The 18,467-nt window shown below is 41.9% G+C and overlaps 1 protein-coding gene across 6 annotated transcripts in view; it reads left to right on the forward strand.

The window, feature by feature from the left end:
* The window catches only part of TNFAIP8 (TNF alpha induced protein 8), a 112,784-nt gene that overhangs the window by 62,894 nt on the left and 31,423 nt on the right, over positions 1-18,467 (forward strand). The window contains exon 1 of one of the 6 annotated variants that reach the window (XM_090279039.1): positions 14,168-14,439. The exons of the other annotated variants lie outside the window; for them this stretch is intronic. Within the exon in view, the coding sequence (XP_090135165.1) occupies positions 14,409-14,439 (31 nt within the window). The 5' untranslated portion in view covers positions 14,168-14,408. Of the gene's footprint in view, positions 1-14,167; positions 14,440-18,467 lie in introns of those variants that run through there. 6 annotated transcript variants of the gene reach the window in all.

The following is an 18,467-nucleotide window of genomic DNA, read 5'->3' on the forward strand; positions in this document are numbered from 1 at the left end:
GGTCTGCTGAGTATATACACTCCTTTTTGCCTTTTCTTGGTGTTAGCAGGTGTGGGGTTAGTGACCAGTGTGGAAGTGGGTGTGGGTCAAGCTTGTGTTCACTGTTCCCCCACCTCCCACCCCCCTACACTGTCACCTGGGCTGTGCTGTGAGTGAACAGAGAAACCAGTGAATTTGTTTACTCTCAGATGTTAGTTACCCATAGGACTTTACTCCAAGGGATTCTTGTATTTTTAAAAGAACCTGATGGAGGACAGAAAATAGGGCAAAGTTTAGCCTGAAGTACCACCTCTCTAATGAGAGTATTTTCTGTCATGCTGAGAGGATAATTGGAGGCTTGGGAGCCTCCCAGGCACCTCATAGATCACACCTTGCGTTGCCCTGCTTCAGGTGAGACCTGCTGGACCAGCACCAGCCACGGACCGTGGAGTGGAATTTGACTTCATTCTTTTTTATTTATATTATTCAAACTCGTATCAGAGCCCACACAAATTCTTGCAAATGTGTTTTGTAAGAGATCGATGGCACCCAGCTTCCCTGTGTCTGATGATGGCCAGCGGGAGAATTCTGGGAATTTAAATATTTCTTCAACAAAGGACTCAAAGCTGTGCTAAAATTGTATTCTTTTAACAGTGCTTTTTTCTCAGAGTGCTCTCAACCTGTTCTATGCAGTGAGACTTCATAAATGAATAGTCCACCCATCCTTTCTCTCCATCCCTTGCAATTTGACTTCTGTCACCAGCGTGCTACTGAATTATTTTTCTCAAAGCTCCCTAGTGACCACCTGATCATCATATTTATTGGCTTCTACTTTAGCCTTTCTTTCTGACTATTTATTCTTTCACATGTGGAGCCATTCTTCTTTCATTTCTTCCTTACCTCCTCTTCCTTGGCTAATTCCTAATCAAATCTTAACTTAGATATCACTTCTTTCAGGAAGCCTTCCATGATGACTCTTTCCCCTAGGTTTGATTCAGCTACCTGTCCTATGAGTACTCCATACTTTTCTGCTGTTGCACTTATCATACATACTATATTTTAATTAGTGTCCTACCTTCTCCCTCACTGTATTATAGATTCTGTAAGGATAGATATCATAGTGGTTTGATCTACACCATGTGCCTTATGCCTGTACATGGCAGATGCTCAATAACTATTTACATAATGAAGAACTACATAAATAAAGATGGCATCTGAGCAGTGACATCTACAGCTTCCTTTAGAGTGGACAGTGAACCCCTGTTTTCCTCCATCAGCCTTCAGATCTCTCTAGGTCCCTTGGACCTCAAATTAGAAGATGTAGAAGAGTTGTTAGATACTGCCAATAAAAAGTGACATCTGGCTCTGAGGAAGAAGACGGCTTTCAGGAAATCCTGGCCATTTACATTTAGCCACTTCATGACCTGGGAGCAACTCTCGGCATTGCTTATATTAAATAGTGATGGTATTTGTGATGAAACCAAAGGAGAGGGTGAATTCTAAGGACTCTTGAGTACCACCAAACACATTGTTCAGGAGAGCAAGCAAATGGGTGGTAATGATTTTTTCATCATTATGGAGAAAGAAATTGAATATATCTGATTGGCACTGTAGAGAAACCTAGTCTCAGAGTTGGAAGAATTGATCATTGTTGTGTAGATATAAAACTATGTAGACAGTACTGTACTTTCTGGGCTGTTTAAGGAATTTTCAAGGTAATTCTAACTATATACAATTTAACTTTAGTGATTTTAGAACATAATGTCCCTTCTCTCACCTCTGAAAACATGATTCTGTTATATTAAGGGCGTTACATCTGTTCTATAGATCTATATATTGAGACAGGCTTTCTAGAGCATTTAAGAAAAATGTGATATTTTGATCTCATGAATCTTCTTTTCTTTTGAAGTTGGGTAGAAATCATTGACTGGCTCTAATGATAATGGAAAAGCATGTTATTACGCAGGGTTTGGTGAGCAAAAAGTATGCTCAGATATATATTACAGAATAGTGTGATTAACAACAACAGTTTGTTGAAAAAATAAAAAAGATATGTTCCATAGCCTTTTTTAGTGAAGAGAAGATATTCTGTGCAGTCTATTTTAGAAATACTTGTCATGAAAAACTGTGAGTTTTATAGAAGCAGCAGCACCTTCTTGAAGAGCCCCAGTTATGTGGGCAATCGGTCTGATAGAAGAGGCTCAGCATATGCCCACATTGGTTGTCCTGCTCAGACCTCAGACTCACATGTGTGAAATGGATGGAGCTCCTCGCCTTCCCTCTTGCCACAGCCATTCCTCCTCCTGACTTCCCCTTTTTTTATTAATGTCTAGCTCCCTCTTCCTCCAAGTCAGTCAGGCTCAGAGCCATTGTACTGGCTGTGCCATCTGATCTCTTATCTATATCCCTCTTGGAGCAAATGGCATAATTGCCTTGAAATATAATTATTTGTGCTCTGCGAAATCAGAGACACCACAGAATGGAGAAAAATAGCAAAGGATGAAGTCAAAGGACCTACATTGCAGTCTCAGTTCACATTGAGTCTGATCTGAGTGACCTTGGACCAGTCACTTAATTTCTCTGAATATCTGTAGCCTCACCAGAAGCAAATGGAGCCAATAATACCCAATAGTCCTTCCTTTCAGAATTGTTATGGTCAGGCAGCACTTTCAGAGCTAGAATGTACCACCTCACTGAGATGTAGTGGAAGTAAAGATATGTTCTGTAATGTGCCTTGCATAATGCCTAGCACATCGTGGGTGCTTCATAAATTATACTTAGTATTGCTGACAGTATTAAGAGCTTAATTCAAACATATAAATTGTTTGGTTCTCAGCTGGTTGCTGGGTCAGAGTTTGGGACTATGTCCCAGTGGAGTACTTTTTCCTTTCTCTGATCCAGAGAACAGGATTTTGGGGACAACCAAAGTGCTGCCATTTTACCTTCACAGGTTAATTTCATCCATTAAGAAAACACATGACAAAATTAATTATATATTTTGCAATAATGGATTCCAAAGTGGCTTTAAAACACAGCCTATTGTAAATGCAAATAGCCTCTGATGGGAAGCTTGCTCCTAAGAGGCTTACTTAATTGAATGTTTATCGCCTGACAGAAGTTCATACCTTGAGTAAACAGGTGTTTGGAATTCCCATCTGGGGTTTATTAGTGTATATGTTCAGGTGGCCCAGGGCTGGATGTTCATTCTTAATGTAAAGGAAGCAAAGTCCCCACTCTGAGGACAGCGAGGTTGCTGCTCTTTTCAAGTGGCAGCTGCTGATGGTACCTGGATGGCCCTGGAAATTCCAAAAACTAAAATGGAATTTTGCTCAATTTGTCTTATTAATGGTTCCTAGGACAACTGTGGTGGGTTTGATAGATGGCTGTTAAGGTTGCCTCCATAAAGATAAGTACAATCCATTAGTTGAAGCCTAGACTCAAGTGGCTTCTACTGGGGTGTTTGTGTTGCTCAGCTCTCTCTGTTTATGACGATGTTAAAGGAAGTGCGTCCATGCTGCGCATATTGTAAAACAGAAGTGTTGCAGCTGTCAGAACTATTTTCTTCTTGGCTCTTTTTTCTGATAGTTTTGGTAAATCTGGCAGATTTATGGATTTGTGCAGATTACCAGCCTCAGCTCTCCAGATGCAACGCTATATTTCTTTTCTTGTTCTCTTTCTTTGAAGATAACTTAAATATGAAGTCCCTTGTAATGTATTTTTCAGGTCAGGGCAAATTAAGCTTACTCTTATGTTGTCCTAATTCAATATTGTGAAATAATGAAATGACTAGTTATTTAGTTATGTAGTGCCTTCAAAGTGTCCAGCGTGTGTTCTACCCTCTAAAAACAAGGAGGGGAACCCCACAAGGTATAATCTCGTGTGTTAAATAGCTTACAGATCCACCTCAGAAGACAACTAGCATCAAAATGATGTTAGTATAGTAGGTGTTCACTGTGGAAGTATAATCTCCCCACAGGCCTCAGTAGGGGAGCTGAGACCTGAGAAGGCTTTGGGAGGATCAGGAAAAGGGTCACACAGAAAAAGTAGGCCAGTGGCAGCTGCTCTCACAGTGTGGCTACACAAGGTGTTATGATTCATCATAAGGTCTGTGTCAAGTAATTTCCAATTAATAAAAACAATTATTAAAGTTTCTGAAGATTGCTTTTCAGATCATTCACATCCATGTGCGGGGGTGCACATTCATGATTTTCCCACTAGTAGCGTCCCTCACACTCCCTTGCTTTCTTTGGGAGAGACAGGATGGCGTTTCAGCTAGCATCCTGGGTGCATCGCCCACAGCCTGATTATCTGCTGCCTATGTGGGGGCAGGGACTAGGATAGCCAATAGTTGTGGTAGGCATGGATTATTATATTTCTAGCCTTGGTGGGCACTTGAATTTTCAACCCATGTTTGAAGGAATGAGTGTATGCATCTGTCTTTGCCTTCAGGGATAAGGATACTTCTAGACAGGGTGAGCCTAAGGAACCATCCAAGCAGATCAGTCCTAATGGTAGCTGGAAATATGTAGACTGGAGCAAAGGTTCCCAAACGTTCTTCATTCATGGCACCCTTCACTCCTGCCTCTGTTATTTTTTTTTCATGTCATTTCAAGGACAAGAGAAATACCTGACAGTTTCATTTATTAAATGCTTAGGTCCAAATAAGTTCATAACTAATTATGTACTAATAACTTTGTGACCATGTGAAAAAAAAATACAAACAAATTAAAAGATAGAAAAAATAATGTTTTTACTTCATTCTTCACCACAGTTACTTACTAATTGAATGTGTGCACCTGTTGGGCCTTGCATGCTTCAGTCAGGCGCCTATCAGGAGAAAAGCCACATGATAATTTGGACAGGAATGTTTAATATAAAGAAACATTAACTAGCAAAACAGTATGGTGGCTCCTCAAAAACTTAAAAATAGAATCACTGTATGATCTAGCAAATCCACTTAAGAGAATATAACCAAAAAAGGATTGAAAGCAAAGACTTGGACAGGCTTTTGTGCACCCACATGTACAGCAGCATTATTTACAGTAGCCAAGAGCTGGAAGCAATCCAAGTGTCCATTGATGGATGAGTGGACAGACAAAATGTGATACATACATAAGATGGAATATCATCTTTAAATATTTAGGAAGAAAAATCCTGACGCGTGCTACAACATAGATGAACCTTGAGAGCATTGTGTCAACTGAAATAAGCCAGTCACAAAAAGGACATGCTCTGTGATTCCAGTTACATGAGTTACCTGCAGTAGTCAAATTCTGGAGACAGAAAGTAGATTGGTGGTTGCCAGGGGCTGAGGGGAGGGGAGAACGGGGAGTTGGTGTTTAATGGGTGTAGAGTTTCAGTTTTGCAAAATTAAAGGTGTTGTGGAAACGGATGGTGGAGAGAGTTGGGCAACAATGTAAATGTACATAATACTGCTAAACCGTATCCCTTAAAAATGATTAAGATGGTAAATCTTATGTGATGTGGATTTTACTACAATTAAATATTCTACTAAAGAAAAGAAACTATTTTTTAAAAGGAGCTATTAACCTTGGTGAGGACTGACTATGAGGAAGTAAAGAGAATTCTAAAGAAGAGAGAAATGGCAGATGTCAGGAGCTGCCACTGTCCCTGGGTGTGAGATAGAGCACTAAGCGTGAGCTTCCCTCTCTCTGCTCCAGACCTTGCTGGAGACGGGGCAGCTGGCTGGCTCCTTGAGTGGCACAGAAGTCACTGTGGTGCTGTGCTGGCAGAACTTGCTGGAAATCCACCCTCCAGGATGCTGAGGAAATCTGTTCATGTGGAGGTTTCTCAGTGGAGACACACTGCTAAAAACCGCCTGCGGGGGTGTCAGCAGAAGCCGCCAGGGGCTGGGTAGTGCTGACCACCAGGGACAGCAGGAGGCAGTTGCTGAAGAAGGTGCCCAGGTGCTGGAGGTGCCATGTGTGCATAGAGGAGTTTGCAGCAAGACCACTCCAGAACCAGGAAGGAAACGTTCTTCCTGTAACATCTCTACACTTTGTTTCACTGACAAAGCTTAGCATTGAACCCACTGGTAAAAGAAAAAAAAAAAATTAAAAGTCCCATCTTGATTTTCACGCAGCAGATAATGAAGGGTGAATTTGGAGCTGTGAGGCAATAAATTGATTGCTGATCCCTCACAACTTCTCAAGCCTTGAAATCAGATTGGATCCCAACCTCCTAATCTGTTGCGTGTTACTTTTCACACAATACTTGCAACCACAGAAAACCTAGCTTTGCAAAGAAATGATGTTATCCAAAGAAATGTAGTACAATTTAATGTTACACTGTAAGCAAGCTTGAATTAGTAGTTCATGCAGTGTCCGAGAGATGTTGAATAATGCTATGTTTCCCTCAAAATTTTAAATATCCTGCAACACCCCTGGGACTGTCCAGAGGCACCAGGGCACACTATTTGGGGATCTTATGTCTAAAATCATGCATCTACTTCAGCATTTCTGACCACACCACTCTAAGATATGAGAATCTAAGATGCTGATTTGGTTAAGAGTAAAATTGTGTGGGATCAATATTATTTTTGAAAACCTCTTAGGAAGTTACCAGACTGGAGAAAAATATACCACCTTCCAGTAAGTGCAAGACTTACTGTATCAAGGTTTCCTTTAGCATTAGAACAGGTTGCTATTTCTTTGAGACAAGATGAAATAGTTGACTTGTCTTCAGAGGCACTGTGATTTGAAAAAATACATAGTCTTAAACACAGCATTTACTATCAGTGCCTGAGATGCTTATAGTATGAAAGGCAATGCAAGATGAGAGATGAGAGTCAGAAAGGGACCAAATTCCGAGCTCTGTCTCATGCTTATTACTCTGTGGCATAAAGTCATTACATGGGAACGGTGGCTGATATACCATTTAGATTGTTACTTTTCTTTCTCTTTCCATTTTGGGTTGGTTGTTGGTTGTACATAGTTGAAATTGAGAAAGTTAAATGGCATGTGATGGGATGTTGCTATTGAAATAGACTCTAGATTAAGAAATTAGTGATTTTTAGCCTCTTCTGTTTCTATAGGAAACTAATAGTCTTAATAAGCCTTTTTTTTTTTTTTTTTAGGCATGTAGGCAGACACACTATTCATATTAGCAGTTTCCCAGAAAATGCATTCTTTTTGGTGATGTCTGTGAATCATAACTATTACCAATTTCTACTGCTCTTCTTTAAGGAGAAGCTGAATAACAAGTTTTATAACCTGACCTATTCAAATGGAAAAAGAACTCTGGCCCATGCCTTGCTGGGCTATCTGCAAAACAGCCCACCCACCAATACTGTTTGGATAAGTTCTGCTTTGGTTCACAGATTCACCACCTGCTGAGTTTGTCTGTTGAATTTCGGCCTTGGCTGCTTTCACCTGGCAAGCCTATCCAGCCGCCTCTGTTCGCCTCCCAGCCTTTTCTGCCTCTTAAACAGTGACTAGTTGGCACAAAGGTTAACTTCATAGAGATTCTACCCAAGTCAGAAACTCAGTGTAAAAATCAAATTAGTACAGCTTAGAGTGCATTAGACTTTCAAACAGATCTCAGACCAGGAGTTTATGGTCCAAATTCCACATGTGGAGCACCACCTTTTTTTTTTTAAACAGAATTTACCCACTGGTAAAAGAAAAAACCAGACACCAGAGTAAAGCTCTTAACTGCTCAGATGCAATCAAGTAGGGCCCATTACCCAGCCTGTCCTGGCATCATTTTCTACTCCTTAGAGTGAGCCCACGGAATAGAAAAGTGATTGTCACTGCTGCCTCCTCCACCAGAGCTGCTTGCTTCTGAATTCTTCACAGTAATCAGTAACAGATGTGTGGCTCGCACTGCAGCCTTGCATAACTGTCTTGCATCTCATTTGACTGCAATCTGCTAGCCAATAGGAGGGGGTCTCCGCTAGGTCATTGAAAAAGAAAATTTTGTTAAACATGTATGTTTATTTTGTCCCAAAATTGTTTCAGTGCTTAGTTAATTTGACAGTCACTGCCCTTAAACTTGAATTTCAGTTTGTTACGAGGAGAAACTTGCTAATGATTAGAAAGGAGATGGGACTGTCTCTTAAAGGAGTGAGTCTTTGTGAAGATTGGTAATCAAAGAGATTTGGATGAAGGCTGACTGCCTGTGATGTGCCTAGGAGACTGCTTCACCGGCCACATGGAGGGTTAGAGTAAATGACCTCTAAGGTTACTTCCAAGCCTGAGTTTCAGCAACTATGATTGTTGATCACTTTTTCTTCTTGCTGCCTTTCTGAAGGAAAGCCAGGGATTTGTAGGTCTGATGTGACACCGTCTGGGCCCAGTCTCAGCCTTGCCTGTCTTCTTACTGGTGAATCCCTTCTGTAGCCCCTCTCAAGTTATGCCCATATTGACCTCATTAACCTGAACACAGTAAAGAAGTTCAGTCCTTTAATTTTTCCTTTCTGTCATTAGACTGCAGTCATAAAAATTGCCACCTATCTCAAATAGTATCTGTAAGGCCAACATCCAAATAGATGCTCCACGACCTAAAACAATCCGACTTTATTCAAGAAAAGTATTTGGAGAAGTGACAAAGGGGGACTTCATAATTTTCAGTGTTTAACCACATTCTTGACTCATTTCATTATAGTTACTGCCCTGTTAAATAAGCAGCATTATCCCCACTTTACAGTTGTGCAAACAGAGCTCAGAGAGGTTAAATGACTTGCCTCCTTTTAGAAGAAAAATGAGAGAAGAATTAATAGGGAAAACAAAAGGAAAGATCCTCATGCAGATGAGACAGTGTGGTCAGTGATCCATGATTGGCCCAGGTCTCCCTAATTAAGGGGTGTTCTTCTGCAGGCTCTTGACAGCTTCATATCAGAAGCGTTAGTTAGGGTCTTGGCCCAACTTTTAATTTTAAAAAAATCTGTAGTTTCATATACCTGAATAAAGAGAAGCTGCTGAATGTATACCTTATTTAAAGCATTAACTATCAGGAATAGAATAACTTTAACTTGAGGCTGTGATCTGAGCATTTGAACAGAGCAATTTGGGCAGTCTAGGCTAGAATCATGGCCAGCTCAAACTCTTTGGAAATCTACCAATATAGCACTCTATGAGCTATTCTTGTGCAAATTAAAGAACTTGAATTTTACACGAGTAGTTTAATAGAGTGAGACAGTCTGGATATAGGAGACAGGAGGCCAAGAATGACTGCATTTACTGTAGTCTGAAGAACACTATTACTTAGTTTTGTGAACTTGAGCAAGTCATAACCTTCTTTTCTTTAATTACATGTCTGTAAAATGGGTTTGATGACCCAAGGGAGGTAACTGGGAAGTCTGAATGAAACCTATATAAATGGAAGGCACTATTGCTAAGTATTATGAAAGAAAGACCGTAGGTCCCAAATTCTTCAGATAATATTTTCAGACCTGATTTTGAGTGTGTGTGTGTGTGTGTGTGTGTGTTTAATCATCTATTAAAAACATTTTAGCCCTGGCTGGTGTGGCTCAGTGGATTGAGCAGAGGCTTGCAAACCAAAGGTTCGCTGTTTTGATTCCCAGTTGGCACATGCCTGGGTTGCAAGCCAGGTCCCCAGTTGGGGGCGTGTGAGAGGCAACCACACATTGATGTTTCTCTCCCTTTCTTTCTCCCTCCCTCTTCATTGCTCTAAAAATAAATTAAAAAAAAAAGAAACCCAAACTTTAGCAAGGAAGATTTCTTAGGAGAGAAATAAAAGCAAACACTGAAAGCCTGGGAAGCAACTGCATCCCAGATATATTGTCCCCATGTGCTTGTTCACCTTGGATGACACTTCTTCCTGTTCCCTGGGAATTCTGCATGCACACTCAGAGCATTAGTGAGCATAGAGGATTGATTGAAGATGTCACTGAGGAGAGGGTTTACCTATAAGAAACTTGGAGGCAGAGCCCTGGAGGCAGCTTTCTTCCTCTTCATTCTCCACACTCACCCTCAGCATTCTTCCATGATTCACAGCTGTTCTGCCCTGTAGTCTACCAGCCTCAGCCCAATACCCAGCAAGGCATAAGCATAAGGTCTCTTGAGGCACAGGGCGTGGCCTCCTGAGGAGGCTCATAAGTGACCTCTGCTGTCATTTAAGTGTCCCCTTCTCCAATTCTGGTGAGTAAATCTTAAGGAAAGGGGAATGAGATTACCTGGGCCCGGCAGGGGCTGTGGGGAGACACCCATGTGGCCCCACCCCTCTTTTGGAAGGTTAAATGCAACAGAGCGTCTGAGGAAGATGAGAAAGATTCAAAGCCTGCCACCCCAACCAGGTGAGACTGACAACACATCTTTTCCACAGTGGGGAGAGAGTCTGAAAAAAAGGTTTATATATAGATTATGGAGGCCTTCAAAGCCTTTCAAAGGTATAGACATAAACTATCTTTATTTGCAGATGGCATGGTACTGTACATAGAGAACCCTAAAGATTCCACCAAGAAACTATTAGAACTGATAGATGAATTCAGTAAAGTAGCAGGATAAAAAATGAATATCAGTTGCATTTTTGTATGCCAATAATAAACTACCAGAAAGGGAAATTAAGAAAACAATCCCATTTACAGTTCCTTCAAAAAGACGAAAATACCTAGGAATAAATCTAACCAAGGATGTAAAAGAAGACCTGTACTCAGAAAATTATCAAAGGTATAGACATAATAGAAGAGAAGTTGAGGAAAGCTTCAAGGTCAAGTAGAAGAAAGCTACTTTTTATATCAAGTATAAACAATTTCCTCCACCCCTGACCTACAATGTTAATGTACAGATTCAGCCTCTTATCGGCAGGGTAGAAATCAAAATATTGATGAAATGGCTGTTTTTGTGACCTGGGGTTCTTCTGACGTGGAAGCTGTAGGTATATATTGTAACTAATTCACAGAGATGCTTAGTATTTTTTACAGCAGGGAACATACACACCTTTCGTGAATGTAAGCAGAGGATGTGATTCCTTCTAAATAAACAGCACCTTCTCTTCCCACTCCCGCTGGTCTTCTCATTTGTGTGAGTCTGGAAACTTGCTGAGCTCCCTCGTTCTTAACAGACATCTGGGCAGCTGTAAGCAAAAGGCCCCAAAGCCCAGCCTTTTTTTAACAACTTTTTGAGGTAAAATTTAGGAGGAGATTTTTCTGCTGCACTGTTCACTTTAGTGTGTTATCAGTAAACCTTCCTTAGAACCAAGGTAACAGGGATGGTTGAGTTCTTTGTTGTCAAAATTACCAGAATTCTACCAGTGAACCCCATAGGAGCAGGACCCTTTTTCCTGTGACACATGTAAATATTTGATAATGAATGACTGAAAAATACAAGAAACATTAGAACCGTAGCCAGCATTTTAACTCTCCCATCTTGACAGAGAAAATGGAAAATTCATTATTAGACTTGGGTAGGAGTACAACATAGTATTTAAATGCAGTTTGGTATTAAATGAGAAGTGTTGCTAACTTAGTTGGTATTTTGTATCAGGTTGTTTATAATAGATTGTTGGTATGACTCCCATGCATGCTCCACTAAGTGATGTTCGGAGTGTTTCTTAAACATACAAGAGTGAACAAGCTCCACCTATAGGAGGTAACAAATCATTACCATGTACTGGAGTATTATCCACTAGGGCTAAAAAGTAACTAATCCCCTTTTGACTAAATGCAGAACAAAGTCAAGAGGAACTGACTGACCTCGTATGTAACTGGAAGCCCCAGAGAGTCAGCTGCACCTGGTCACCATTTTGCAGGGTAGGGGCCTGAGGCAGTGCAGTGCCCAGGGCAGACGTAGAGCTTTGAGGTTATACAGGTGACTGACGAGCATCCTTATCCACATATAATTTTTAAAAATAAGCTGGGCATTCCTTTCACTTCAGCTAGATCAGGACATGAAGTTTCTCTCCAGGTTTCCTGAGGATCCTCATGAATGTTCAAAGATCACCGGATGACTCTAATAAATTGAATTTCAAGGCTGACATAACGATGTTTGAACTGTTCGTTCAGCATTGTTCTCCTTGGCTAACCTGCACAGGGCCTGAAGGCCTGTTTGTGAACCCTTGAAAGAACAAATAGGACATTAAGGACATGTATTTTGATACACCTTATGTGGTTTGTACATAATTGGACTTGCAAAAGGATATTTAACAAATAATTCTTATGGGGGCGCTTGCTGAAAGAAAAGGTTGGAAGAGAGTTCTGCCTGTGGCAGATGAGTCTTGGAGTTTGGGTTCTCTTAATTTGCATAATCATCACCTGGAAAAGGTGTTGCATCTTTCTCCAATTATAGATGAGTGGGAGCTATCTTATCTGTGTAGTGTACAGTCCTGGTGAGATCCTGTGGGGCTCCTGGTGGGCATCTGGGCTGCTGTGGGGGAGGGCAAGGACAGATGGTGGGGGATTTCTAGAATGTCCTTTTCTTGGACAGGACAGGACAGATCACTTCTGACTGGTGAGGGCGCATAAATCTGAGGTTGCTGGGTAGAGGTACACATCTCAGCAGTTCCCACCCCAGGGTGCACAGCAGCGGGGACACACAGTGCATGCAGCTTTCAGAAGGGTGCAGCCTGTTACCCTTTTGGTGGTGAGGTCAGTTTCTGGGAGGCTCTACAATACTGATATTTTCCAGATGTTTCTCCTGTTCTCCCCTATCTGACTGGCCCAGTCTTCCTCTCGTCATCCTTCCCTCTCAGTGCAATTGGGATAAAATTCTGCTTGGGGTCTTAGGCATGTTAGAATCATTCAGCAGTTGGAAGTGATTTAATATCGAGGCCTTATATTAATATTTATAATAGCCTTCACTGCTTGTGAGTAGCATCAACAACGTTTTTTTTCTGTTCAAACCCATTATTGAAATAAAACCCAAGTATATTTTACAAAAATTCACTTTTAATGGTGTGATAGTTTGTAATAATCGGCATTGTACTTTATGGTTTTCAAATCACTTTTTGTTTATATTACATTATTTAATACCAAACATAAATCTGTGAAGTAAATAATACTATTTTTAATCTCATTTTCCAGATGAAAACAGGGAGGCTTAGAGAGGTTAAGTAATTTGCTTAAGGTCATACAAATATGATAATAAGTGGCAGAACTAAATTTTAATTCAGATTCTTTAAATCCCTTTCTTTTTTATATCCTTTTTATTAAGTTTATCATGATGCCTTTCCTCTTGGGTTTTAGTTTCCCCCATTTAAAAATAGGAAATGAGGACGAACAAAGCAGATGGAAAATAGATTTATTAGAAGACTATAACATGCCCCACAGTTTCCTAATCAGTCTTCTGAGTGTGTTATTTGAGGACCTTTTGCCTAGATTAGTAATAAAACTAGTGCTCTGCAAAATCTCTCCTTAAGACAGGAATTCCAGGGCAGCTCTTGTCCTCACTCCTCTGAAGTAAAAATACAAAGATAAAATGCCTTCCTCTCAGCCAGTTTGTAGGAGGCTCTGGGCTGGACGGGTGGGGGGGGGGCAGAATTGAGATCTGTTCTCAAGGCTCTCCAGCCTCTATTCCATCAACATTGTGCATACATACCCCACCTCGCCTTAGGCACTGTGAAGGAATTTATCCAGGGTTGTTAATGAGTAGCTGGGGAGGGAATGGGAAGGCCCTCTGGGGTAGCTGCAGAGCAGTTAGCACATGGGGCAGAAGTGCTCACCCCAGTCATACTGAGTGAGTAAGACTCCTTGTCTGCTTTTTCCCTGTGCAAAGGTAAAGGGTGGAGGCTAGCCCCACTTTCTTCAGAAGGCCCTCCTCTTGGGCTTGTGAAGCAGGTCTTTCCAGTCACATGGACCAATATCCACGTTACTTTACTGAAAAAATAACGTACAAAACAGAGCAGCTTTAAAGTCCATAATATTTGGCATATAAGACCCCCTCCACAAGGGAAGTTAAATAGACGTCAAAATGTAGCCCAAAGATTCAGAAGCATTTCGTTTACTGCCAATGCATTTACTATTTCTGCAGCGCACGCTGAGATGAGCCTTTTTCTTTTCTTTTCTCTTTTTTTTTTTTTCTTCTTCTTCTTCTTTCTGTATTGCACATGTATTTCACTGGCCTGGGCTGTCTCAGTTTTGTTTGCCTACAACGCCTCTGCCCTCCTCTCAGAGAGCCAGGCTGTGTCTTCCCCACCTGCGTGCGCCCCTGGCCCGCGTCCCTGACGCCAACCCCGCCAGGTTGCCTCCGCCCCGGGATGGGCTGCTGCGTTCACCCCGGGGGCGGACTCCTGCCGCCCAGCTGAGACGCGATTCGTCACTCTTGCAGAACTTTCCCCCTTAAAATCCTTGCACCAGAACCAGCCCTCCCTCCCCGGGGAGGTTTTGATTTTAGTGGCTTTCTTTACTTTTATTTTCCGTCGCTTGGTGGGGTTTTGGCTGCCGATCGTTCTTGCGGCGGGTCTGAGTGCAAGTTCAGAGGTGATCGCCCCTGAAAACGGGTGACCCTGACACCATGCACTCCGAAGCAGAAGAATCCAAGGAAGGTATGATTTTGATTTCTCGGGGACCGGCCAAGTTTTGCGGAGGAATGTGGAGGAAGGGCGTAGTAGGGGAGCAGATGCAACTCATGCAGTGAGCTGGGGTATTCTGTTCGCTTTCTCTGCACCCTCGCGGCTCCATGGGAGCTGCATCTGCCGAATCCCGTGCGCTTCTCACACCGCAGCCCTTCGGAGCGGATGGGACGAAGAGTCAGACCTAGCTCAACCAGCCCACCGATGGCTGCTTTGTAGATTTCTCTAGAAAAGGCCACAGTATTGACTCCGAGAATGCAAAATGTGCTTGGAAAAGCCCCGCCTGCATCGTGACAGTCCGTAGCCGGGTCCCCAGGAAGAGTCGAGGGTCGCTTGAAAAGGCTTTCAGAAATTGGAAACGCTGTGTGTTTCAGGCTAAAAGGGGAAGCTGATGGAGAGGGAGAAGTGAAAGCTATTTGGGGAATTTTTTTTTCCCTTGCTGGCTTTTCAGCAGCGAATTCATTTTGTTGGGGGTTGAAGAGATATGACTGGAGCCTTGTGCAGCCTGAAACTGAGGAGAGTTTGTTTCTAACTTTGTCTGTTTCTAACTTTGCCAAAGCAAAGGGTTTCATTTACTCCTAACACAGAACGGGTGACAAGGCTGGAAAAGCTCCAACCAAAACACAATTATATGCTGGTGTTAGTTCGTGGAGTTTATTTGTGCGTGAGTGTTTGTATGCTTTGTTTCCTGAAACTTTATGTATACAAAAGTACTCTTGTATGTGGGGGTGGAAGTAGGGATAGTTGGGGAAAATTAGACAGTAAGGGCATAGAATGTTCAAGATTGTGAAATTTCTTTTCTTTTCTTTTCAAGTAGTCTCTTGGCCAACTGGTACACTTCAAGTCAATCACAGCAGCCTTGGGAGCCTGAGAAGCAGAAAGGAGCTCCCTTATTTTTTCTCCATTTGGTAGCTATCAGGAAGGGAAAGCCCTTGGAAGTTGTCCTCTCCTGTCTTACTGATTCCCCTCCCAAAGTAAAGCTCTGTGTTTTCTAACGTCTCCTCTGTGGGCTGATGTTTACCTTATTATGCCATATGGGGGAAGCAGTAAAAAAAAGCCTTGTTTAATAGAAATATGGGGCTGATGTGAATGAAAATGACAGCCAAAAGCATTGTGTTTGAGCTTGATGTGGAACTTGAGGGTTTAACAGACCCTTGCCATGGCCTCCATCCTGATGATGGATACTATTCTGTCTTTAACAGCAATTCACAGTAAATCAAAAGTAGTCGAAGGAAGGCAAAGAGGAAATGGGCTGAGAGAATCCAATGGTGAACTTTTTTTGTTTTAGTTTATATTTTTTACTTTATTTTCAAATTTATTGTAGTACATGTTTCAAGTGTACAACTTAATACAACATCATCAGCACACTGCCTCCTGCGCCCATTGCCCCAAGCAAAGCCTCTTTCCATCTCCCTGATGGTGAACTTGATCAATGACAAGTAGAGCTTAAATTGGTATTTTCTCCCAGGCATGTTTTTTCTTTCTTTTGGGGTAAAAAGGGAGAGGGGAAGAAGTAGAAAAAAGGGTATCCCAGAGTGTAGTATACATTTCTCTAGCAGCAACCACATTCTTTCCTGCTGCCCAGCTCTCTGGTTTAAGCCTGAAAAGGAGTACCAAGAGATCCCTTAGTGGCCCCCCTCCTCTTTGTTCCCCACCTTACCCTCCACTTGTCACTTTCATTCTACAGATCAACAGCAAATTATCTGGCCTCCATACTTCTTACAGAAAGCCCAGAATGTTTCTTTTAAAATAATATGAGGTGCTAGAACTTTAAATTGATGGCATTTGGGGTAGGATATGAAATAACTCTTGAGGGAGATTGATCAAATGCTTCATTAACAGATGGACTCATTGTAACTTCCACCAGGAGGTAAAGGATGAGGGTCTGTCTGTGTGCATGTGTTCTATGTGTGTGCTCATGTGTGTCCCCGGAAGCTCTTGCAAGGCTGGTTACTGGCTGGGATCTAGAACCACCACTCAGATGTCTATGAAAGGAGCTGTGCCATCTAAGTAACATCTTACTCTGTCCTTTTTAATCCTTTTCTCTCTCCTTAGCTTTTGTTTTTCTCCTGTGGACTTATGTATCCCATTCAGTGTGAGATCACCACAAGCTTTACAATGTCTACATTGCAAGAAAATTGTCTTCAGATGCTTCATGCCTGATTTGCTGTAATGAGAGATACTTCTAAGTCATTATTCTGAACCACAGTGTGAAACTAGTACCCTTTGTGTGGGGTTGAATCTGAAAAAAATATTAAGTCAGATTCAGAGGTCCTTGGAGGCCAACATATCTGTGAATGTAGAAGCAAATGACTGGGGATGCTGTTAAGCCATCGTAGCTTAGAAAGTACTTGACTCCACGCCAGGAGTGCTGAACTTCCATCCTGAGTCTATAGCTACCTCCTAAAGAATTGATTTAATTTTGCCTGCTTACAAATGAATATGTGATTGTGCTTGAGTGTTACACAGAGAAAAATAATCCAGGCCTCACTTTATTAAAAGCTGCATGACTTAAGATATTCAGGCAAAAAATGATAGAAAAGCAAGAGAAATGAAGAAAGAAACCCACTTTATTAAAAAGGGGAAGCCATTAAAAGGAAAGATATCAACAGTTCCCAGGTTGATGATCATGTTTTTGGAATTTAGTTGCTTTCTGTTGAGAAAATTAATTAGGTAGGAGGAAAAATGAATGGCAGTTAGGATCTCTGAGGACCTTTCTAATGCTTAGCATCCTGATATCCAGGGCTCCTTGGCCCTGGTTATTGAAGCTTTGGAACCAGAAAGCGAGGAAGCCATTGTAAGGAGGGGCTGCCTTGAGAGGACTTGGAAAAGAATAAGGGCTGAGCTGTGAATGAGTTGTGCTCCCCCTTCAATGCCCATAATATCATTTTGAGCCTCCACCTGGCCCCGTTCATTCACACCTCACCAGGCCTGCTATTTCACAAAGAAAACAGGAGCCATGAGACAACTCCCTGGACTTCCTGCTCCCAGATTGACAGGCTCACCTTCACCTACACCTCTCCTCCTGCTGTCTGTGGAACAGGTGTGTGTCTTTTTCACTGTGGAAGACCTCTCCTTCCACCTTGGACTCCTGATCACACCGGTAGGCCTCGGGTCTTCCCTAGCTTCTTCCCTTCTGTGTGCAGGTGTGCTCAAGCTCCCTACTTTGGCTTGTTGGCACTTGCTGGTCTTTCTGCCTGAAATGTTATTCTCCCCACCTGACCCCCTTTCCCAATCATTCCATGGTTGGAGGCCTTTTTGAACCTCGAACCTAAATTAGGATCCCTTCCTGTCCTTTCTCAGAGCACCTGTTCCTTTCCTTGCTGGCACTCACCATGTTGTTTAGCATCTCTTCTCTAAACCACAAGCTCTTAAGGGCAAAACCATGCCTGTTTCGTTCTCCACTGTTATCTCCAAAACCTACCCAATAACAGGTGATCATTCAACATTTTATGAAATGAATGAATGATCTCCATTTTTAAAAGTTAATCCTCAATATTTTGTTCAATTTTAAACATTAATGTGTCCTTTAAAATGAACCCTTAAAAAAATAAAACAACTTTTGCATCGTTCCTACTTTCTCTTTTATCCCTCATCCCACTGAAGTCTGTCTTTTTCTCTCCACTCCACTGAAATCACCAGTGACTTCCCAGGTGCTAAAACCACCAGTGGTCCAGCATTCATATTTTTGTCCTGATTTTATTTGACCTTTTTTTGCAGTGTTCGATACTAAGAGACCAGTGTCCATGTGGTCCTAATCTCCTTCCTTGGCTCGTCTGGCACAACACTCTCCTGATTTCCCTTCCTTTTTCTAGCTGTTGCTTTCTCATCTCCTAGCCCTCCGCCTGGGCTCTTCTTCTCAAAGCTACCTGCACAGCCGGCAGCCTGGTAAATGCCATACTTCGAATGTCATATAGGCACCTCAGTGTAAACTGAGTCCATCATTTTCTACTCTTCACAAATTTGATACTCCTCTTGTATTTTTACTGATTTTTGGTCTT

The sequence above is a fragment of the Furipterus horrens genome, unplaced genomic scaffold (assembly GCF_987537825.1).
Source record: "Furipterus horrens unplaced genomic scaffold, mFurHor1.1.pri manual_scaffold_5, whole genome shotgun sequence".
NCBI lineage: Eukaryota > Metazoa > Chordata > Mammalia > Chiroptera > Furipteridae > Furipterus > Furipterus horrens.